This window comes from Ovis canadensis, chromosome 14 (assembly GCF_042477335.2).
Source record: "Ovis canadensis isolate MfBH-ARS-UI-01 breed Bighorn chromosome 14, ARS-UI_OviCan_v2, whole genome shotgun sequence".
Taxonomy (NCBI): Eukaryota; Metazoa; Chordata; class Mammalia; order Artiodactyla; family Bovidae; genus Ovis; species Ovis canadensis.
This window is the reverse complement of record NC_091258.1, coordinates 68,151,616-68,175,731: the sequence shown is the minus strand read 5'-3', so window position 1 is coordinate 68,175,731 and position 24,116 is coordinate 68,151,616. Positions and strand designations below refer to the sequence as shown.

The 24,116-nt window shown below is 52.1% G+C and overlaps 1 protein-coding gene and 1 long non-coding RNA gene across 2 annotated transcripts in view; one reads left to right on the top strand and one right to left on the bottom strand.

Annotated features, from left to right (window-relative positions):
* Positions 1–293: 293 nt before the first annotated feature.
* The window catches only part of GRIN2D (glutamate ionotropic receptor NMDA type subunit 2D), a 34,223-nt gene continuing 10,400 nt past the window's right edge, over positions 294–24,116 (bottom strand). Inside the window, exons 4-13 of the mRNA XM_069551096.1 lie at positions 21,793–21,907; positions 21,190–21,401; positions 20,753–20,921; positions 20,056–20,209; positions 17,524–17,649; positions 17,094–17,323; positions 15,651–15,811; positions 3,202–3,389; positions 2,780–3,012; positions 294–2,606 (exon numbers count right to left, since the gene is read on the bottom strand). Coding sequence (XP_069407197.1) covers positions 1,275–2,606; positions 2,780–3,012; positions 3,202–3,389; positions 15,651–15,811; positions 17,094–17,323; positions 17,524–17,649; positions 20,056–20,209; positions 20,753–20,921; positions 21,190–21,401; positions 21,793–21,907 — 2,920 coding nt within the window. The 3' untranslated portion in view covers positions 294–1,274. The remainder of the gene's footprint in view (positions 2,607–2,779; positions 3,013–3,201; positions 3,390–15,650; positions 15,812–17,093; positions 17,324–17,523; positions 17,650–20,055; positions 20,210–20,752; positions 20,922–21,189; positions 21,402–21,792; positions 21,908–24,116) is intronic.
* Positions 1,812–24,110, top strand: LOC138419024 (uncharacterized). Its single transcript, XR_011248838.1, has 4 exons — positions 1,812–1,970; positions 20,042–20,168; positions 21,741–21,889; positions 22,516–24,110. It is a non-coding gene; the product is annotated as an uncharacterized lncRNA (long non-coding RNA).

Genomic DNA, 24,116 nt, shown 5'->3' with positions numbered 1-24,116 from the left:
CCTAGCTGGGTAGTTTGTGGGATCTTAGTTCCCCAACCAGGGTTCAAACCCTTGCAGTGGAAAGGCAAAGTCCTAACCACTGACCGTCAGGGAATTCTCTCTGCCCTTCTCTTTTTAGGGTCTTTTCTCACCACTTCTTTCTGGGTCTTTATTAGCCACCTCCCTCCAGGATCTCTGTTCTTGCTGAAATTCTCTTTCTGCCCCCTCTTCCTCTGTAGGACTTTTCTCGCTTTCTGTTTCCTCCACAGAAGTTTGAAGGGGACTAAGAGAAGGACACGGTGCTCACACTGGGCTTGAGGAGGCATAAAAACATGGTTTATTCCAAACACTGCAATGTGGTACAGGAGAGAGGGAAAAGAGGTTGGTAGTGAGTGTGGACTCCCAGACTCCTCCCTTCCACAACCCAGCTCCAGACCCGGCTGGAGATCTGGGAGGTGGAGGTTTTGGGGCGGGGTGGGGAGGGTCTGCTGCGTCTTTACTGAAAGGGTTGGATTTGGAGAGGATATGGCCGGTGGCACCTGGGGCTGGTCGTAGGAAGTTTTGGCTTGATGGAGGTTGGGATCAACGCTGGGGCAGTGGAGGCGGGGCTTCGTTGGGGGCGTGTCCTAGGACAAAAGAGGGGAAAGCTACTGAGGGCGGAAAAGGAGAAGAGGGTGTCACGGTTTGACGTCGAGGGGCACAGTCTGGTCGGGGCACAGTCTGGGGCTCGGGTCACAGTTTGGGGTCAGGGGTCACAGTCTGGGGTCGGATGACCATTTTCAGGGGTCGGAAGTCACAGTCTGGGGTCAGGGGTTTCTGTGTGGCGGGGCCAGTCTGGGGTCACAGTTTGGCGAACGCGTCTCACAGTTTCGAGTCCCAATGGATGAAAGGTTAAAAACGGGCTTCCCCGGAGGCGTGCCTGGGGGGCCGGGGAGCTGCACAGTGATGTGGGGGCCACGGCCCCGGGCGTGGGGGTGGGACGCGGGCGTGGCGTGACCCCGCCACCTCCCGCCCCATCTGGTGACGTTAAAAAGCCCTTGTCGGGTTAAAAAAAAAGTCCAGTGGGCTCTGAGACCCCCGCCCCCTTGCTCCCAGGCTGGGTGAGATTTGAGGGACCAAATCCCCTCCGGTTTGAAGTGCCCCCCATAGCGAGGGGCGCAGGACGCTGCTCCAGGCGGGGTCCGGCCAGTTCCATTTTCTTCATTTCCAACCCTCGCGGGTCCTGTCCACCCCGCGTGCCCCCTCGGGCTGTGGCCTGCGCTGACCGAGGGGGCGGCGGGGCCTCCCAGGCCGCGTCATACCTCGGACTCGAGGCTGGAGAAGTGCGCCGAGCCCCGGCGGGTACCCAGGTCCCCGCCCCGGTGTCTCCGGTGGGGCGCGGCGGGCAGCGGCGGCCCCCAGTGAGCGGCGTGCGGGCACCGGCGCGCGTGGCGGGAGGGCCCAGTGAGCCTGCGCGCGGGGGCGGCGCGGGGACACGAGCTGAGGTCCTCGAGCGATCGCGAGGTGGGCGCGGGCGGCGGGAGGTCCCAGCCCCCGGCGGCGCGCCGGTGCCGGTGGTGGTGCGGCGCGGCGGCGGCGGGCGCGCGGTGTGAGGCCCGCGGGCGGTGAGGGTGCGGCCGCGGGCACCCGCAGCGGGCCCGGCGCCGGTGCGGGGGCCCCGCGGCCCAGGGCGGGGGCGGCGGCGCCCACCAGCCGCCGTCCAGGCCGTCGTGCGAGCAGCTGAGATGGCGCGGGGGCGGCAGCAGCTCCAGGCTGGCGCAGTGGCGACAGTGCCAGGCGGCGGGGCCGCTGCGCGGGGGCAGATAGTCCCAGCTGCCGGCGCGCCAGCCCCCGAGCTTGTCGACCGACCAGTAGCGGCCCGGCGGCGGCCCGAGGCGCTCGGCATATGGGTAGGGGAAGTCGGCGAACCACCAGGGCTCTAGGCCGCCCAGCGACGCGCCGCCCAGGCTCTCCGAGTCCTCCGAGTCCGACGGCGACGGCTCGAGGTCAAGGTAAGGGCAGGGGGGCGGCGCGGCGCGGCACGGGGGCGGCGCGGCCTGGGCTCCAGCGCCCGCGGCCCCCGCGCCGCCCGCGCCCCCAGCGCCGGGACCCAGCAGAGGCTGGCTCTCGGGGTCCGAGCGCGGCCAGCGCGTGGGCGCCGGAGGGCTCTCGTCCTCGAAGGCCAGGCGGCAGAGCGGCGGCCCGACGGCTGTGGCCGCGGCGGCAGGGGGCGCAGGTGGCGACGGGAAGCCGGGGAAGGCGCCGGCGGGGGGCTCGGCCGGCTCCTTGTCGCGCACGATGGCGAAGTAGGAGGGCGGCGGCTTCTGTGGCGGCTGCGTGGTCGGCGGAGACAGCGGGCGCCCAGTCGCACCCCGGGGCGCCGCGCGCGCCTCGCCCACGCCCAGGCCCTGCGGCTCGATGGGGCCGTAGTAGCGGTGGAAGCCGTCGGCCAAGCCCGCGCCGCCGGGCGGCCCCGCACCTTTGGCGCGGCGCCAGCGATCCACGGCTGCGCGCTCGCGCGGCACGAAGGGCGCTGGGCCGGGCGGGGGCCTCGCCGCCGGGTATGCGGGGCTGGGCAGCGGCTGCGGCGGCGGCGGGGGTTTGGCGGGCGGCGGCGCAGCCTCTGCGCTGCAGCAACTGTACATGCCCTGTAGGGGCCGCGGGAGGAGCCGGGTCAGCGCCGGATGCTGGGGACTACCTGCCTTCCCTCCGACCCTCCCTCCTCTCCCGCACCCGACCTCCCCAGCTGCCTTCCACTTCTCGCCATCCCTGCCAGTTTCTTCCTTTCTCTCGCCCCTCCGCCCCCCTCTCTCCCCCGTACCCTGGAGAAGGCCAGGAGGAAATCCATGCGGTGGGTGGGCCCCAGGCAATGCCGCAGGCGCCAGTACACCAGGTGCTCCCAGGCGAAGACCAGCAGGGAGAGGCCCATGGCCACCAGGAGCATGTAGAAGACGCCCGCCATGTTGTCGATGTCCAGCTTGCTGCTCATCACCTCGATCTTGTCATTGTGGCAGATTCCCGAGAGCCACAGCCGTTCCAGCATCTCGATCTCATCTGGGGATAGGCGGGTGGGCTGTCTGTCACCTTCCGTGGGCACCCTCTGAGGATCATCTTATCTGATATGAAAGTCTAGGTCCTCAGACCCTCCCCCCCACCTTTCCCCAGGACCCAGGGGTCTTTGCCTCCCCTCCTCCACTTTCCCTCCCCCGCCCCCTCCCCAGGCATCTCTGCGTGCAGCCGCACCATCCCCCAGGAACTGCAGCAGTGCCAGGTCAATGGGCCGCTTCCAGCGGGAACCCTTGTGCAAGGCGATGCCATAGCCCGTGGTGGCAAAGACCTTGCCCGAGCCGATGGTGACGAGCTTGCAGCCCTCATCTTTGCGGGCCATGTAGTTGAGCACAGCCGCGTCATAGATGAAGGCGTCCAGCTTCCTGTGGGCAGGGGCATGAAAGGCAGAGTCAGTCCCACCCAGATGCCCAGATGTCCAACCCAGAGCCCCGCTAACTCCTAACCTCCAACTGCTCCAGATCCTAACTGGTGGTGAACTCCTCAGAAAGCCACTGCACCTTTCTGTGCCTCAGTTTAAACATCTGCCCAATGGGGACAGCAGCAACACTCTCCCTTCCAAGGTTGTCGCACAGATGGCCCTGGGAGCAAAGGAAGTGCTGGAGAAATGTTAGCTGTGAGTGTTAATGAAATAACTACTTGTTCAGTCCCTACTGGAACCTTCCAAAAGAAGGTCCTGCATACACCTCTGTTTTATTTATTTTAAAATTGTATTTATTTAAATATTTATTTATTAGACTGTTCTGAGTCTTTGTTTTTTTCACTCAGTTGTATCTGACCCTTTGCAACCCCATGGACTACAGCACACCAGGCTTCCCTGTCCTTCACCATCTCCCAGAGTTTGCTCAAACTCATGTCCATTGAGTCGATGATGCCATCCAACCATCTCATTCTCTGTCACCTTCTTCTCCTCCTGCCCTCAATCCCTGTCCTGCGCTGGGACTTAGTTGGATCTTGTTCCCTGACCTGCGCCCCCTGCATCGGAGCCTGGAGTCCTAGTCACTAGACCAGCAGGGAAGTTCCCTACTCCTCCATTTTAAAGAGGAAGGCTGAAGCTCAGAAAGGAGAATCATACCAATACTAATAATGATGACTTCTGTTGTGCCACGCATTCTTCTAGCTACTATAATAACTCAATTCTGTCAACATTCCTGTGAGGTAGAAACCATCATGTCTGTTATTCAGACCAGGAAACGCAGGCCCAGACATGTGTATTAATTTGCTTGGGTTCTCCCTCTAGGCCCTGATTTCTACAATCTGGTGGCAAGACAAGCACAGATTCTGAGTTAGTAGTTCTCAGAGATGACTATGTTGTGGCACTTGCCACACATCACTTCCTTCCCACCTGCTGCTATTTTACGTTTACTTCTGTGATGATCTGATTAATCTCAGCCTCTCCCACCAGACTGCAGACCCTTTAGCATAGAGTCCAAGACCCATCACATTCCAGGCTGTGACCCAGCAGTTCCTGACACAAACAAGGTGGCGGTTATATTTGTGGGATAAATGAAAGAATGATAAAGGAATGCAAACTTCTGGGGATTACACATCGTGTAACTATCCTGTGACATAAGATAACTGCTCTCGATCTGACCTATGAAGATGTCCAGGGTGTCTTAAGGAGAAAAAATTAAAAATCTAGTCCCGGTATCCTAGATAGAATAGAGTTCCACAGTTATTTCCTGGGGTGAAATTTTGGTCATCTTAACTGTAGACACTGGACTAGTTCTCAGAAAGAGGAATCTGTCTTGTCTAGTCCAACACTGTCCAAAAGAACATTCTGGGATGCTGGAAATGTCCCATCTGCACTGTCCAACATGGTTGCCACCAGCCCCCTGTGGCTCTGGAGCACTTATGTGACCAGTACAACAGAGGGATGGAACTTTAAATTGTATTTATTTATTTATTTTTGGTCACTGCAGCGTGTGGGATCTTAGTTCCCCAACCCGGGATCAAACCCACACCCGCTACAATGGAAGCACAGAGTCTTAACCACTGGACCACCAGGGAAGTCCCGAATTGTATTTAATGTTAGTTCAAATTCCTCCTTCATGGATCACAGCCTTGTTGTAGCACAGGGGCTTGAAAGGTCTGTATAGTCAAAGCTATGGTTTTCCCAGTAGTCACTACGAATGGGAGAGCTGGACCATAAAGAAGGCTGAATGCCGAGAAACTGGTACTTTCAAAGTGTGGTGCTGGAGAAGACTTGAAAGTCCCTTGGACTGCAAGGAGATCAAACCAATCAATTTTAAAGGAAATCAACCCTGAATATTCACTGGAAGGACTGATGCTGAAGTTGAAGCTCCAATACTTTGGCCACCTGATGCAAAGAGCCAACTCATTGCAAGAGACACGGATGCTGGGAAAGATTGAAGGCAAAAGGAGAAGAGGGCGGCAGAGGATGAAATGGTTGGATGGCATCACCAGCTTTGTGGACATGAGTTTGAGTAAACTCCAGGAGATGGTGAAGGACAGGGAAACCTGGTGTGTTCATGAGGTCACAGAGTGGGACACGACTGAGCAACTGAATAACAACTGGTGGTGTAGTGGTTAAGAATCCTTCTTCCAATGCAGGGGATATGAGTTCAATCCCTGGCTGGGGAACTACGATCCCATATGCCTTAAAGACAAAAATAAATAAATATTTTTTTAATTTGAAAAAAAAAGGAGCCAAATGAATGAATTCATACTGGTTCAAGACCAGCATTCTGGGTGCCAGTCCCTGGACCTAAGAGCTAAGATTTAGTTAATAGGGAAAAAAATGCAAAGAGGCTTTCCTCCACTGCCAAAGCAAGAGAACAGTGTGTACTTTTAGTGAGGAATGTATAAAGAGGTGTGTGCATACATGGTTTAATTGATCTGGAAAAAAAAAGAAAAATAATGCTTCCTTTAGGGAATGGGGACTTGATGTTTCCTTTTTGGCCCTTCTAATGTGAGTGAGAAATTGAACCTCTCTCATGGGCTAGGCTTCCAGAACTGACTGGGAGGAGAAGCTGTGTTTCTTTATATCTTTTTAAGAAATGCAGTTCCTTTCTCTCCCCATGAGGTTGCTTGCCCTCAGCAGTAGAGTAAGCATACATTTGGTGTGTGAGCCAGGCAAAGCCACGCGAGGCTGCCAATGCCCTTGTACCTCTCTGTAAGGATGGAATTTTCTAGTGTTGTCCACAGCGGTGGCTATTTGAACTTCAATTTGAATTCAGTTTTAAAATTCTGAAGTCGCACCAACTACACCTCCAGTTATCAAGAGCTGTTGGCTACCATATTGGACTGCCTAGGTTTAGCACGTTTCCATCATCACAGAAAGGGCTCTAGGAAAGCGCTGCTCTACATACATGTCCATCTGGCGTCCAGACTAGAATGGAAGCTCCAGGAGAGAGAGACTCCGATTTGCCCACGGCTGTACCCTGAGTGCCTAGCCCAGTGCCTGGTGCGAAAAGACTCTTCTATCTTCTCTCTTTATGTGTGCTCACCCCACAGACTATAGCCCGTCAGGCTCCTCTGTCCAGGGGATTTTCCCGGCAAGAATACTGAAATAGGTTGCCATTTCCTTCTCCACGGGATCTTCCCAACCCAGGGATCGAATCTGCATCTTTTGCAATGCATGCGGATTCTTTACCGCTGAGCCACTGGTTTCCCCAAAGAAGACCTTAATAAACATTTACTGGATGAATGAATGAATGAATGGATGAGTGCCTTTTAACTTTTATATCGTTAGGGGTATCTTGTCAGAGGCATCGTGACTCATTATTTGGTTTCTTTCTTGGTCCTCTCTATATTAAAAGCATATATATATATATAGTATATACACATAAACATGTACATATTCATATGCATATATAGGGGCTTCCCAGGTGACACCAGTGGTAAAGAACCCACCTGCCAATGCAGGAGACATAAAAGACACGGGTTTGATTCCTGGGTCGGGAAGATTCCCTGGAGAGGGAAATGGCAACCCACTCCAGTATTCTTGCCTGGAGAATGCTATGGACAGAACAGCCTAGTGGGCTACAGTCCATGGGGTCGCCAAGACTTGGACAGGAGCGAAGCGACTTAGCAAGCACACATGCATTCATATATATATATAGAGAGAGAGAGAGAGACAGGAAAAGAGACCGAAAAATACTGACATTGGGGATCCCCCAATACAAATGGTCCAGACAGCCCAGCCCACAGTGAAGTCTATATTTAAAACCCTGCTCATGTGCTCACAGGTGCACCACTTCCAGAGTTTTGGATGCCTACTTCCAAATATGAACTGACTACCAGAGGTTACTAGACACCAGATAAAGCCTCGAACAAAATTAAAGATAGAAATAGGGACTTCCCTGGCCGTCCAATGGTTAGGACTCCACGCGTCCACTGCAGAGGGCACAGGTTCAATCCCGAGTCGGGGAACTAAGATCTCATAAGCCATGCCACACGGCCAAATAAACAAATAGGAGGGAGGGGAAACTCGGAGGAAACATTATACAGAGAGAAAATGTTAAAAAAACAAAACTCAGCAACTATCGTTAATGTCATCAGAAAAGCAAGACAAGATACTGCAACTTTGAACCATTAATAGGGTTTTATGAAGTAGGATACTAGAGGGACTTCCCTGGTGGTGCAGTGCGTAAGGACGGGCTGCTCACGCAGGAGACACAGAATCGATCCCTGACCTGGCAAGATCCCATGTGCCGCTGGGCAACTAATAAGCCTGGGGGCCACAACTACTGAGCCCGCATGCCGCAACTAAGCGTTGCATGCCAGAACAAAGATCGACGATCCCACATCATGGAAAACTAAGACCCGGTGCAGCCAAACCAATAAATATTTTCAAAAGTCTGTATTTGACTCTCCAAACTATATGGATGTATAACTCTGATAGAAATTGAATGAAAAATTAGAAAAAAATGTTCAAAGGAACACTGAGAAGAAAAAGAATTCAGCAGAGGCAGGAAATCCAAGCAAGAAGTGACACTGAGAAACACAGGGGGATCCTTTGTGGATCCACCAAGCTTCTGGGTAAGGGGCAGAGGAGGAAGAGTCTGGGTTTCTCACTGGGTGAGTGAGGTTATATAGTGCAGTGGTTGAGAAATTGGGCTGAGAATCAGACTGCCAGGGTTCAAATCCCAACTCTTCCCCTCAGCAGAATTGTAGGGTCTTACCATATATTCTCATCTATAGAATGAGAACAATAATATTCACCTATAAAGAGTTATAGCTGAGCACTGAAGAACTGATGCTTTCGAACTGTGGTGCTGGAAAAGACTCTTGAGAGTCCCGTGGACTGCAAGGAGATCAAACCAGTCCATCCTAAAGGAAATCAGTCCTGAATATTCATTGGAAGGACTGATGTTGAAACTGAATCTCTAATGCTTTGGCCACTTGATGCGAAGAGCCGACTCACTGGCAAAGACCTTCATGCTGGGAAAGATTGAGAGCAAAAGGAGAAGTGGGTGGCAGAGGATGAGATGGTTGGCTGGCATCGACTCAGTGGACATGAGTTTGAGCAAACTCTGAGAGATAGTGAAGGACAGGGAAGCCTGGTGGGTGCAGTCCATGAGGTTGCAAAGAGTCAGACCTGACTGAGCGACTGAACAACAAATGAAAAGTTATGGGTTGAACTGTCTTCCCCTGAAATTCATAACATTGAAGTCCTATCCCAGTGCCTCTGAATGTGATCTTAGTTGGAGAAAGGGTCTCTACAGTGGTGATTAAGTTAAAATGAGGTCTCTAAAGTGGGCCCTAAATGGTGTTCTTATATGAAGGAGGAATTTGGATATAGGGATATGCACAAAGGGAAGATGACGTGAAAAGACACAGAAAGGGACTTCCACATGATCCACTGGTGAAGCATCTGTGCTGCAATGCAAGGGACACAGGTTCGATCCCTGGTCAGAGAACTAAGGTCCCACATGCCTTGGAGCAACTAAGTCCACACGCTGAAACTACTGAGCTACAACTAAAGACTCCACTAGCCACAGCAAAAGATCTCACATGCTACAACTAAGACCCACATAGCGCCCCCCGCCCCCGCCAAAAAAAAGAAAATGAATAAAAGACACAGGCAGAAGAGGGCCATCTATGAGGCCAGGGGGAGGGGCCTGGGAGGGATCCTTCCTTTATAGCCAAGCAGGATTTCTAGCCTCCAGCACCGTGAGATGATAAATTTTTGTTACGGTAGTCCTAGCAAACCAATAACGGACTTAAATGAGTTAAAACTTGATGTAGAATAAACACTGTAGTACATTAAAAAGACATAGGAATGATGCCAAGCCTTGGCAAGGATGTGGAAGAAATGGAACTTTCCTACACTGCCGATGAGAGTGTAAATTGGTACAACCACGTTGGAAAATGTCTGGCAATATCCTTTGAAGCTAAGCAGACACCACTGTACGATCCAGCAGGTCCACTCATGGGAATTTACTGAAAGACAATGAACGTGTATGTCCTCCAAACACCTGGACAGGAATGTTCATAGTAGGACAGTCACAATGGCCAATGCTGGAAACACACAAATGTTCACCAATCAGGAGAATGGAGGATTCTGATATATTCCTGTGTTGGTATACTCAACAGAATGGAATGCAGTGAACAAACTTGGTAGTAGTGTTGGACAAAGCAAGCTAGACACAGAAACTATTATATACACTGATTCTATTTATGTGATATTCAGAATGAAGCGAAACTAATTTACACTGATAATCCATGATGACTAGGTCAGAGGGGGACCAGAAATGTTCCGTACCTTAACCTGAGTGTGGAAACACGAATGTGTAGAAGATCAGTGAGCTTCACGCTGAAGATTTGTGGATTTGTGTATGGCAGGATGTAAATGGGTGCAGCCACTATGCAGAAAAGTATAGAGCTCAGTTGGTAAAGAATCCTCCTGCAACGCAGGAAACCCCGGTTCGATTCCTGGGCCAGGAAGATCTGCTGGAGGAGGAATAGGCTTCCCACTCCAGTAGTTTTGGGCTTCCCTGGTGGCTCAGCTGGTAAAGAATCCGCTTGCAATGCGAGAAAACCTGGGTTTTTGATCCCTGGGTTGGGAAGATCCCAGAAGAAGGGAAAGGCTACCCACTCCAGTATTGTGGCCTGGAGAATTCCATGGACTGTATAGTCCATGGGGTCGAAAAGAGTAGGACATGACTGAGCGATTTTTCAGTCGAATTGATTTTCAGTCATGAAATTTTAGCGAAATCTAAAAATAGAGTTACTATGTGATCTAGCAATCCCACTCTTGAGCATATATCTGGGAAAGACAAAAACTCTAATTCAAAAAGACACATACATCCCAGTGTTCACAGCAACACCATTCACAAGAGCCAAGACATGGAAACCACCTAATGCCTGTTGACAGATGAGACAGATGAATGGATAAAGGAAACATGCTGTGTCTATATATTATATATATACACATATATGTAAATACAATGGGATCTTGTTATTTGTTCGCTAAGTTGTGTCTGACTCTGCCATGGACTGCAGCCCACCAGACTCCTCTGTCCATGGGATTTCCCAGGCAGGAATACTGGAGTAGGTTGCTATTTCCTTCTCCAGGGGATCGTCCCAAGCCAGACATCAAACCTATGTCTCCTACATTGGCAGGCAGATTCTTTACCACTGAGCCATCAGGCAAGTACACAGTGGAATAAAAGAGAATGACCAGAATACCTGGTCATAAAAGAGAATGAAATAATGCCATTTGCAGCAATATGGATGGAACCTAGAGATTATCATTCTAAATGAAGTAACTCAGAGAGAGGCAAATATTATGTGATATCACTTATATGTGGAATCTAAAAAATATTACACATGAACTAATTAAAACAGAAACAGACTCACAGACATAGAAAACAAACCTATGACTACCAAAGGGGAAAAGGGAGAGGGAGAAATTAGGAGTTTGGGATTAGCAGATATACTATACATAAAATAGATCAACAACAATGGTCTACTGTATAGCACAGAGAACTGTAGTCAGTATTTTATAATAAACCATAGTAAAGAATCTGGAATATATACATACATACATACATACATATTATATTCTCTTGCTATACACCTGAAACTAACATAACATTGGAAATCAACTATACTTCAGTAATAATAATAATAAAAGATCTGTGCATGTTACATCTCAATTTTTTTAAAGATGCAATATAAAAAGACCCAGGATGAAGCCTCAAGCTATTCTTACTTACTTAAGGGCTGAGACTGTGGCTGACATTTAGATGAAAAGAGAAATACAGGTAACCCTCGTCCTCTGAACTCAGGGGTGGGATAGATTTGGATTCCTTTTCTTGAGATGGGGCTGTTCTCCCTTGCTGGTCACACTTTCACTGCTCTCCAAAACTCAGAAACCAAGCAGGCTGAGGACGCAGGGCTTCCCGCTACCCAATTCTTGCTCTCCAAATGTAAGGATGAAGTTGACTGGAAATGTGAGGGATCCCTGCAGAAGTACAAGAGAAGCGGAAGGCAATTCTGCCTCTCGCGGAAGGGCACCTTGTGCTCGGGAAAGTAGGAATCGGTGAGCAGAGCCTGGGAAAGCCGCCCTACTTTGCAGAAGCGAGGTAGAGGATCTGGAATTCCCAGGGGCCTTCCCGGAGGGAGGAGCCCAGGAGGAAGAAGCGGAAGAGGGAAGGGGGAGAAATGAGTCAGCTGGTTGGCTGGGGAGGATACTGGGGGCGGGGGCTGAGTAAGGCAGTGAAGAAGTCCCAGGGAGGTGGGGAGGTGGCCAGAGCCCTTGTACGTGTCATGTTCATAACCTTCACTAAGAAACTTTCTGCATTTAGATGATGTACATCCAGGCCGCCCAATTCAGCAGCTGCAAGCCCCTGTGGCTGTTTTGAGCACTTGAATTGAAATGTGTGGTGTGTAAAAAGCACATGCCTGTATGCTAAGTCGCTTCAGTCGTGTCCTACTCTTTGCCACCCCATGGATTGTAGCCCGCCAGGCTCCTCTCTCCATGGGGTTTTTCAGGCAAGAATACTGGAGTGGGTTGCCATGGCCTCCTCCAGGGGATCTTCCCGACCCAGGGATCGAACCCATGTCTCTTGTGTCTCCTGCGCTGGCAGACAGTTCTTTACCACTGCCGCCACCTGGGAAGCCCGGGGTCTAAAGGTACCTAGATGCTAAGGGGCAGGAAACTAGATGACATCTGGGGATCACGGCAAGTGAAGGAAGGAATTAAGAAGTGGAAGAAGGGCCCGGAAAGGGACTTCCCTGGTGATCCAGGGGTTGACTGCGTGGTTCCAAGGCAGGGGGCCCACAGATTTAACCCCTGGTCAGGGAACTAAGATCCCTCACACCCTGTGGCACAGCCAAAAAAACAAAACAAAAAAAAATCAAGGGAAGTACCAGGAAAGACGAAGAGGAGGAAGAGAAGAAAAAAGAAAACAGAGAGGAAAGGAAGAAAACAACAAGAAGAGGTAAAAAGACAGAGCTCTAGAACTCCACTGTGACTGCCACTAGCCAGAGGTGATTGACTCTGAATTGAGATAAGAGATGGGCTGTGATTATAAAATCTGAAGCACCCACCCTGCCCCCTGCCAAAAAAGTAAAACATCTCAAGGGGTTTTTTTAGCTGTGCCTTGCAGCTTGTGAGATTTTAGTTTCCCAACCAAGGATCGAACCTGGGACCTTGGCAGTGCAAGCACAAAGTCCTAACCACTGGACAGCCAGGGAATTTCTCATCATTAATTTCGATATTACATACTGAAATGATAATCTGTTGGAGCTGTTGGGTTAAATACAATGTACCATTTGAATTAATATCACCTGTTTCTTTTAGTGTGACTCCTGGAGACAATTATATTACATATGTGGGTCTACTGTACAACACAGGGAACTATCTTCAGTATCTTGTAATAGCCTATAATGGAAAAGGATCTGGAAAGAATACATATTTAATTTATATATATATAAAACTGAATCACTTTGCTATACATCTGAAACACTGTAAATTTAAAAATGTTTACTTCAGTTAAATTTTAAAATGTTTCACTAATGAAAAAAAATCATTCATCCACAACTAAAAAAAAAAGAAAAGAAAATTAGGGACTTCCCTGGAAGTCCAGTGTTTAAGACTTCGCCCTCAGGCACAGGGTGCTGGTTCATTCCCTTGTCCCAGAGCTATGGCCCCACATGCCTCGTGGCCAAAAAAGCAAAACTTAAAACAGAAGCGATATTGTAATAAATTCAATAAAGACTATATAAAAACGGTCCACATCAAAAAAAAAATCTTAAAATATATATAAATGTGTATGTGTGTGTGTGTGTGTGTCTCGCCAGCTCTGCTCTAGGAAAAAAAGGCTCGAGGAAATGCCTTGAAATATGAATAAGGAGGGGGAAAGGAGAGAGCTCCACTTCTTTTTCATTTTTGACTGTGAGCCTTGTGGGGTTTTAGGTCCTTCAGCAGGGCTCGAACCCCATTTCTGGGCAGTAAGAACACTGAGTCCTAACCACTGGACCGCCGTGGAATTCCCAAGATCTTCACCTTTTACATTATTATTTTTAACAATGTGCAAGTGTTAAGCAAATAAAAGCTTTAAACAGAAGCAGGAAAGAGATCTGGGAAGGGGAATGTCTGTTCATGAAACTTGGGAAGGTGAAGGCAAAAGGTGCCACATACAGAGAAAGGGGGTGTCCTCCAGGCAGGAAGCCCTGGGGAAGGGGTGAGGGCATCCATCAGGCATCACAGCTAAAGGAAAGGCAGGAGGAAGCATGTTCTGGAAAGGAGTGTGAGGCTTTGTAGCCCACAGGTTCCTGGGTGTCTTTGAGAGCCTTTATGAAATAGGGAAGTGGCAGCTTGGGGAACCACGTGACAATTAGAATCCAGACACAGAGATAGGGACTTCTTTGGTGGTCCAGTGGCTCAATCAGAATCCAGACACAGAGGTACGGACTAGGTGGGGCCTGGGTTCAATCCCTGGTAGGAACAAGATCCCATATGCCGCATCTAAGACCCAGTGCAGCCAAATAAATAAATATTAAAAAAAAAAAAAAATGACAGCCGGGTCAAAAAGATCCAGTTACTGTAAGTGGCCCCTTCAGGGATCAGCAGAGCGTGGGCCTGAGGGAAGGTGTCTGGAGGGCAGTATAGTGTGTGTGGGTTAGTCGCTCAGTCGTGTCCAACTCTTTGCAGCCCCATGGACTCTATCCTGCCAGGCTTCTCTGTCCATGGAATTTTCTAGGCAAGAATACAGGAGTTGGTAGCCATTCCCTTCTCCAGGGGATCATCCCCTGTGGAATCAAACCTAAGTCTCCTGCATCGCAGGCAAACTCTTTACCGTCTGAGCCACCAGGGAAGCCCGGAGGGCAGTTTAGCCTCTGTCTAACCGGTCCCTCTAATCCCCACCCCGCTTCATTCTCCACTTGGCAGCCAAGGGGAACATTTACAAACAGAAATCTCATTACATGGCTCCCTTAAAGTCCCCCTTTCCCATGGCTTCTCACTGCCCTTCAAATAAGGCCCAGCCCTAACCTCAGCCTCAGGGATCACACCCTGTGTCCTACTCTCGTCTACCCTTTAAACTGAACTGTCCACCCTTCAGCCATGCTTGCCTTCTTGCTGTCACTTTTCCTTTGTTAAAAATTTTTTGCCTTTCTGCCCAGCCTGCCAGATCTTAGTTCCCCCGACAGGGACTGAACCCATGCCCCCTGTAGTGGAAGAATGGAGTCTTAACCACTGGACCACCAGGGAAGTCCCCCTGCTGGTCCTTTAAGAAGCCAAGACCACTCCTGGCTCAGACCTTCTGCACATCATGTTCCCTTTGCCTGCAAGGTTCTGCCTTCATAAGTCCACCTGGCTAAGAAGGGGTCCCTCACCTCCTCTGGGCTCTCCACAGGTGAGCCCAGTCACCTCCCCGACCGCTTTCTGAAATGATCACACTGATTTTTCTGCTTGCATGTTTCTTGTTCATTTCCTGCCTCTAGACTGTAAGCTCCCTGGGGGCAGGAACTGTGATCAACATGTTTGTTCACTGCCTGGGATGGAGTCGGGACTAAGGAAACAAATGCATGCTGAATGACTAAATCAATGAGGAACAGGGAGAGAGAGTCATTGTGCCAAGCTTTGTTGTAACCTTGGACTGCTCTTTGGAGCCAGAACTTAACTTTTCCCTATGATTGGGGAAACTGATGTTAAAAAGAAAAATCCAAGTATTGATTCCAGTGAGTTCAGATTTAACGATGATGATGATAGTAATCATAATAACAACAGCAGACACCTACAGTGTGTCCCGCACTGTTCTAAGTGTTTTGCACAGATTAACTAATAATAACTACTATAACAATTCTTACTAAAAAAAAAACCTTATGAGATGGGTTATTCCCATTTTACAAGGAGGAAACAGGTTCAGAGAGGTTGAGTAACTTGCTCAAGGTCACACAGCCTAGAACGGACAAAGCCAGGATCTGAACCCTGGCAGCCTGGCCCCCAAATCCATAACCACTGGATCCTTGAAAATATCCTAAGGGGTGCATTCCTACCCTCAGTGACCTCTGACCTCCAAGCCGACCCACCCTGGGCTGACCACTGAGGCTGACAAATGACCCTGACCCCTTGCCAGCTCCGAGCCTCCTCAGGACCCCCAGCAGCCACACCCCCACCCCACACCTCCCGGCCCCCAGTCTGCGCTGACCCTGCCTTGAGCTGAGTGAGCGCTTCCTCTACGCGGGGCTGGTTGTAGCGCACCATGTAACTGTGCATGTCGGGGTAGTTGCTGCGGATGTTCTTCTCCGTGGACCCGTTGGGCACCGTCCCAAACTTCAGGGGCGGGTACTGCTCCTGGGGCCGCTGGAACTGGGGCATAATGGGGAGATGTTAGAGTGCCCCCCCAGGGGCCATCTGGGTCGAGGAGGTCCTCAACCAGCCTCTCCATTCTGGGGGCCACCGGCAGATGCCCCGGTCCAGAAGTGGTTCTCACACTGGCTCACTGTGACCCCCAGCAGGAAGCACTACTCTTCACCCAGCACATATGTTCACGGTTATCAGTACATGTGCCCGCAAGTGGGTATACATACACGTACGCACACACAATCAGGAGTAATGTTGAAATATTTAGTCCCCAGGATGGCCTGATCACGGTCTAATTAGAAAAGACCCCCTAATTAGAAAAGAGGCCCCTGATGGGTCAGGCATTAACCCTTAACTTGCTGGATCATGGGAGGTCCCAGGGTAGGGGCTGGCATGGTGCACAGTAGAGGACGGCATGGCGCAGGCAAGGGGCAGTTGCTAAGAGTTACCAATCGGTTCAGAAATAGTTCACTATTTTTTTTTTTTTTTTGCCTTACCACATAGTACATGGGATCTTAGTTCCCTGACGGGGGATTGAACCCACATGCCTGGAAGTGGAAGTGCGGAGTCTCAACCCCTGGCCTGCCAGGGAAGTCCCAATGGTGCACTGTTTTAACAACACACTGGTGTGCTGGCTCCGTGTCGGCTGTATATATGACTAAAACAGAAGCTCCCTGCAACCATACTCACCCTGATTACAGAAAATACAGTCAAACATATTTTCTAGTCTACTCCATTCCGTTAAGAAAAAAAGGTTGTCATAATTCATGGAGTGGGTCATGACGCCCAGTTAACCACGTTAGTCTCAAAGTGTGCTGTGCGGACCACCTGTCCCCTGAACAAACTGTGATCCGTGGTGAGGGAAGTACAGAAACTGAGAGAGTGAGCATTTCTAGTTATCTCAGAGAATAATTTTGTGCCTAAGAAATAAAATGTGGGTTGGAATTTTGCATGTCTTGGTTTTAAATTTTATTTTACTTTTTCAGTCATTCCTTTCGATTTTATTTTATACGAGAGTCAGTCTCTACTGGATTAGAAATGTCAAAAATTAGCCCTTCATCACAGTTTGAGAGAAGCACTGATCTAGAATGTTCCTTGTGGCACTATGACCCCTAGAATATTTGGGGATACTCTTTACTCCTTAGAATATTTAAATAGTTCATTGTGAAACATAACGTTTTCCTTCCAAAATATTCCATTCTAGTACTCTGGAACTCTTTCTGGGAAAAAAAACCCCATCTGCCACCTCCAACCCCAGCCCATTCCCTCCCTCCCCAAACACACACACCTTTCGGTCACTGAGCCCAGACACGGTGTCCACGTACTCCTCCTGGATCATGAAGGCGGCCAGGTTGGCTGTGTAGCTGGCGAGGAAGATGACAGCAAAGAAGGCCCACACCAACACCATGATTTTGCTGGTGGTCCCCCGGGGGTTCTCCACGGGCACTGAGTTGTTGAACACCAGGGCCCAGAGCAGCCAGATGGATTTCCCAATGGTGAAGGTTGAGCCACCAGGGCCTGCAGGGGGCCAGGAGGGGGACATGAACCCCACATCCCTTCTGCTCAGAGGGAGAGCAGAGAGGACTACAATTCCCAGTGGCCCCTGAGGCCCCTGCTGCCTCAGGGGACCACAGCTCTTTCCCAGGGGCTGTTGGGAAATGTAGTTCTATCTGTGGTCGAGGCACACTGAGGTAGGGTGATGGAAGAAGGGGACTCACGTTTGCCCGTGGCCAGGCTGCGGTTGTAGCCAACGGGACTGAGGTACTCGAAGATGAAAACGGTGACCGCAACCACAGTGAGGCACATGACGAACATCATCACCCACACGGCAGGGCTGTATGGCTCTGAGGGCAAGGGAGTGTGTGGTCATGACTCATCCAAGCCAAGGCTTGGGTGCCCACAGACATGTGACCCCGTCCTACTCTGCCCCCTTCTCAGAGATAGACTCACTGCCCACCAGACCCCTGGGGAGAGCAGGGGTAGGTGGGTCGGGGGAGAACAGTCTCTTCCAAAGACAGTCATCTCAACCATTTCTGTGATTTCAACCACCAAATACAAACTGTCTCCTAAATACCTTTCCTGAACAACAAACCTGATTCTCCACCCACCCCCAGCAATCGCCCCAGGCCATTCATGCCCCACACTGAGCCCAGCACCAACTCCCATGTGCCCATCCTGGGAGTTTCGCCATTCATCCAGTCACTCCCCAGACCCTCCTCCCGTATTTGCCACCCTCTCTCCCTCCTCACTCCTCCTCCCCAGCATCCCATCAGTCCCCACTGCCCTTCTGCTGTCCTCCCTCTACCTCTACTCCTGGACCTTTCTTCTCCATTCTCTCTGCCAACAAGGCTCAGGCCACACCCTGTCCCCTGGACCATCTCCCCATGCTCTCCCCTCCAGCCCTTCCTTCCACTATGGCCCTAAGAGGCTCTCTCTACACCCAGAGATGAGCTCTCCTCAACTCACAGTCCTCTGCGGCTCCTCTGCAGCTCCCCTGCGCCCCCAGAACAAAGTCCCTGCCCCTCAGCCTTGCTTCCATTCTCCTCTCTGGACTGATCATTGTCTCGAGAACCCATTTCTTTAACCACCCAGAACCCACAGTTCCCCAAATGAGCCATATCTTCTCTGCCTCTTTCTCAATAGCTTCCCTGCCAGAGGCCCCACCCTGACCTGTCCATCAGCCAAACTCCTCACACTGCCTCCCGGAGCTCATTGACAACAAACCCAAGTCACCGTTTCCTTGAGATCAGTCCCGGGAATTTGACCTCCCCGGGCCAAGTGCCAGCAGCCAGGACTGCCCCTATCACAGCAGGGTCACCAGCCTGGACTGCCACCGCAGTATCTGGGGATCTGCCTGTCACCTCCACCAGGCCACGTGGTGGGGCATGAACATGACCTTGTCACTCCCTTGCTGAAGGCAGGGGCCCCACGTGGTGCCTCTCAGGGTGCCCTGCCGAGACCTCGGTGCAAAGAGGAGGCCACAAGAGACACCACTGGGAAAACAGATGGAAAACAAAACACCAGGGAAGGGCTGTCCCTTCTCCTCCCAGCCCTTCCCCCTCCCAGGAGCTTTGCTCAGACTTCAGAGAGCAAGAGGGAACGAATGGATGTGAACCACTGCCCTTGGCCTCTCTTTTGTCCAAGCTCAGTACATGAGCTCGCTCCTCAGTCTACCTCAAAGCCACCAGCCCATCGGGTGTCAGCTTTCTAATCGCATCCTAAGCCTGTTTACTTGTCTCACCCTCTCGGTCACCTTCCTATCCCATGCCCCAGCCTCTCTCCGCACTGACCTCTGCAGTAGCCTCCTCACGGGCCTCCTGCCTCCGCAAAGCCACCAGTGGGATATTTTAAAAGCCTAAATCTGATCATATATCCCCACACCACTGCCTGCAGTTAAAAACCTTGCCATTGCAAACAAAACAAAACAAACGAAAAACAGCCTTCCTACCGCAGGGACCATCTGCGCAATCCACCATCCAATTCCATCTCAGTCCTCACCTCCCACCCCTCCCATGATCACACACTGCCCCCTCCCCAATTCATACGGGCTTCCTGATAGTTCACAAATAACCCCACAAACATTCCCACCTTGGGGCCTTTGCCTGTTCCCTCTGCCTGTGACACTTTTCCAGTCAGATCTATGCAGGACCAGGTCACCCGCTCAGACACGCCTGCCTCTCCACCCAGGGCAGCATCAACCCTATTTCTCTCCATCTCTTCCCCGGCTTAATTTCTCGTAGATTTACCACCATCTGAAATTATCTGGTCCAGGTTTCCCTTTCAGAGATTGTTTTTGGTCTCCCCTGTGAGACTGGCGCATAGCTTAGAGGGCAGAGTTTTGTGTGCAGCCCAGAGCCTGGCACATAGTAGGTGCTCAGTAGACACTGTTTGATGAGGCCCGTGCTCTTTTCCTCATCTTATATACAGGGGAAGATGGGTTTTGTGGGGCCTGCTGCTTACACAATTTGGAGGGTTCTCTTTAAGAAAAAAGTACACACAATTATGAAGACAAGGGCGGGTACAGGGCCTTGAAGGGATTGTGTAGAAGACTCCTGAAGCTCAGACTTTCTTAGCTGCATGGCAAAATTGCTTCTGGTGGGGGAGATTCTCCTATTTTACAGATCAGGGAACTGAGGCCCTCAGTTCACCTGAGTCACCCCGCTGGTACAAGCAATAGCAAGACGGGAATTAGACACACAGCGGCTCCGCCCCACTCCTGACTCCTTGTCGTTCCAGGGCCCCCCGCTCACCAAGGAAGGCCGAGGGGGACACAGTGCCATTGCTCCGCGCCACCATGACGCTGATGCCGGTCTCTACGAAGGGCACAGAGAAATCCACGATTTCGGACCGCTCCTCGTTGATGGTGAGGGAGCCAATGGCCATGTCTGCTCGCTGGTAGAACACCTGAGGGTGAGGACAGGGAAGGAGTGAGGGAAGCCGGGGGGCTCTGGACAGACAGGCCCCAGGAGGAGACTAGCGACAGGGTGAGAGGGAGGGCTAGGAGGGTGGTGGGGTGGGTGAGGGGGACGCAGGCAGAGTCGGGCAGGAAATGCAGAGGTGAGAGAACAAGAGTGGGAAGAAGTGGTCTGCATCCTCCTTCCCCGCCAAGTCCCGGGAGGTTTGGGGCCTCCATCCTCCTGGCCCTGCCCCCTTTTCCTAGTCTCTAAGGTTCCACGCTCCGAGTCCCGCCTCCTCCGCGCCGAAGGTCCCGCCTCCTGGCCCCGCCCCTCCACCAAGGTGGGCCTTTCTCGTGGCCTCGCCTCTTCAAATCCAGGCGCGGCCACTTTGGCCACGCCCCCAGGCCGTAGCGTGCCCTCGCAGTCCCGCCCCTCTCGGAGACACGGCTCCTCCCTCCCGGCTCCGACCCCCGACCCAGCAGCTCCTTGCCCGAGACCTGGTCCTGGCTCCGCTTCCCACCTGCCCCGTCTCGGTCCCCGCCCACCTCACCTCCCCGATCATGCCGTTCCAGACGCCGTCGATCTTTTTGCCGTGCTTGCCGTTGGTGACCAGGTAGAGGTCGTAGCTGAAGCCAATGGTCTGCGCCAGCCGCTTCAGAATGTCGATGCAGAAGCCCTTGCAGCAGCGCTTTTCCGGGCGGGGGGCATCGGGCGGAGGGCTGCGGGGGCGATCGGGCTCGGGAGCGCTGGGGACACCCCGCACCCCCACCCCACGCCGTAGGGAGAGAGGGACGAGCAGCAGCCAAAACGACGGCGGGCGGCGCTGTCTGGGAAAACTGAGACTCCGAGGAATTACGCGACTTGTCCAAGGTCACTCCGCCGGAGGACTTTCCGGGGCCCAAGGGGGGTGGGGTCTGGGGGGCCAGGACTGCAGGAGACTGCAAGCGGGGGTTTTGAAACGGGAACTCCTGGGTCCCAGGCTGTCACCTGTGGGTGCGGTTGAGCTGGCTCCGGCAGGGCACAGAGTCTCGGATGCAAGTGCCACTGATGGGGTCGGCGGGCTCCACGATGACGAAGGGCCGCTCTTCCAGCGTGGCCACCGTGAGGTGCTGCGTGTCATCCACTGGCTGCAGGAAGCGGCCGTAGCGCGACCACAGCGGGTACTTGAGGCGGAGCGTCTGCTGCTCCCAGCTGCCCACCTTGGCCAAGAGCAGGGGTTCAGGCTTCCTGAGGGGGGGCTTTCCAGAATGTTCTGGCCTTCCTGGCCCTGCTTCCTCAGAGCCCCAGGCTCCCAGCTCCTTCTCCCTCAGATCCAGAAGTCCGGACCCCCCTCCCCCACCTCTCCCCAGGACCTGGAAACCCTTCAGGCCCACGACGCTGGGCTTTCTTCTACCAGGATCCAGGGGTCTGGGTTCCCAGTTCTTTCCTTGACCACCTGGAATCTCAGGCTCTCAGCCCCTTCTACCTCAGAGGCCAGAGCCCAGGGCCTCAGCCCCCATCTCTGCCAGAAGTCTGGGTCCTCACTGCTTCTTCCCCAGGACCCAGGAGTCCCACTCCTCGCCTGTGCCTGAGGTCAGCGCTGGGACTCACCACCTCCCAGGTCCTGTCTCGGGTGAGGGAGATGACCACCAGGGAGGGGTTCACAAGGAAGCCGTCCTCATTGAAGGAGTAGTCCCGGTTGTCCCAGGTAATATTCATGAAGTACCTGCCCAGGAGGAAGGGAGGGTAGTGTGGGGCCCTGGACTGGACCTTGGCACCTGAAGGCAGAGAAAGTCCCCTTGCTACTGACCAACCCCACCCCACCCCCAGTTCGAATCTCTCTTCCAGGTTCTTGAAGATCCGAATATGCCCCTTCTTCACTAGCCACTCTCCTTTGGCAGCCCGGTGCCCCCAAGACAAGGTCCCAGACCCTTAGCCTGAGTTTCGGGATCTCAGGGCTCCACCTGCCTCTGCAGCCCCATCTCTGATCACTTCCCACGGGCATTCCACCCAAACCCTTTCCCTGCCCCACCACACCGTGTGTGGGGTGTCCTCCAAATGCATCAAGTGGTTTCCTAGCTCTAGGTCTTTGTAGGTGCTTTTCTCTCTGCCTTCCCTGGCTCAGCTGGTAAAGAATCTGCCTGCAGTGCAGGAGACCGGGGTTTGATCCCTGGGTTGGGAAGATCTCCTGGAGAAGGAAATGGGAAACCACTATAGTATCCTTGCCTGGAAAATCCCAAGGACAGAGGACCCTGGTGGGCTACAGTCCATGGGGTCGCAAAGAGTTGGGCACAACTGAGAGACTAACAGTTTTCACCTTTTCTGTCTGCCTAGGAAAAAACCCTTGGAAAAAGAAAGACTCCGAGCTTCCACTGCAGGGGATGCGGGTTCAATCCCTGATTAGGGAAGTTCCACATGCCGGGCAGTGTGGCCAAAAGGAAAAAAAAAAAGCTCTTATTCTCTCCTAATCCTGACTAGTTCTTAGGTGTTCGAGACTCCGCTCACGTCTTCTTTCTGGACAGAAGCCCTGGGAGGGGCTCTGGACTCCCAAATATCTTCACTATACAGTGGCAGCCTGCACTCTGAATGCTGGTCACATCACCCTGGTCACTGGACCAGACCCCCAGCTGCCATCCTCACCCCCTCACCCCCCATGCAGGGCATCCATCCTCAAATCCCATCCTTCCTGCCCTGGGGATATCTCTGCCCCAGCCCTCCTCTCTGTCCCCACAACCCTCCAGGACCCCACCCCAGCCTCCTACTTTGCCTCCAGCCTCCAATCTTTCTCCTCTAATCTGAACCCATCCCACCCCAGAGGGGTCTGTCTACACCCCAAACTGACTCCACTCTCTCCTGCTCAGAGCCCACTCATAGCTCCCGAGTGCCCTAGAATACAGTTTGAACCTCTCAACCTGGCATTCAAGACCCTTGTAGGGACTTCCCTGATGGCCCAGTGGCTAAGACTCTGCTCTCCCAATGCAGGGGGCCCAGGTTTGATCACTGGTCAGAGAACTAAGATCCCACATGCTGCAACTAAGACCTGGCACAGCCAAATACATTTTCTTTTTTTAAAAAAAGGGCCCTTGTGGCCTGTCCCCCCTCCACCTAACCAGCCTCATCCCTACCAACCCCTAAATTCTCCTGCCTTTATCCACCCTGAGCTATTACGGTCCCACCAAACTGCCCCAAGTTTTTCTCCCCGCTGGTCCTTTGCACAATGCTCTTTCCCCTCCCTGGATTATCTATTTCTGGTGGACTCCTGATTGCCTTTGAAGCCAAATCTAAATCCCTAACCTGGCCTAAATGCCCTACCTACGCTGGGCCGCGTGTCATTCCATCATATTCTGCCCGCTTGCCCACTGTGCTCCAGACACACTGGCTTTATTTCAGGCATTTCCAGCCCCAGGGCCCTTAAACCTTCTGTTCCCCCTCCCTTTTCTTCACACGGATCTTTCGATAGTTGGCTCTCTCTCTCTCTGTCTCCCTTTTGTTTCTGGCCCTGCTGCTCAGCTTGTGGGATTTTAGTTCCCCAACCAGGGACTGAACCCGGGTCTTCTGCAGTGAGATCTGGAGTCCTAACCACTGGACCACCAGGGAATTCTCCTGGTTCTTTCTCTTTATCCATTTTTTTTTTAACCTCCAAATTCCCCCTACTCAGAAAGGCCTTTCCTGACGACCTCGTCTAACCTAGCACCATAGGCATTTCTCATTACATTCTGCCTGCTTTATTTTCATCTCAGAAGTTATTACCCATTGATGTTTTTTTCTCTCTTTTCTTGTTTGTCCACTGATTGTCTCGCTTATGAGACTGTGAGCTCTATAAGAGCAGAGGCCTTGTTCAACATTATACTCTGTGTATAAAGCAGGGCTTGGCACATCGCAGACTCTTGATAAAGGGCTTTTCAACAAATAAATGAATGAGCAATTTATTCTTT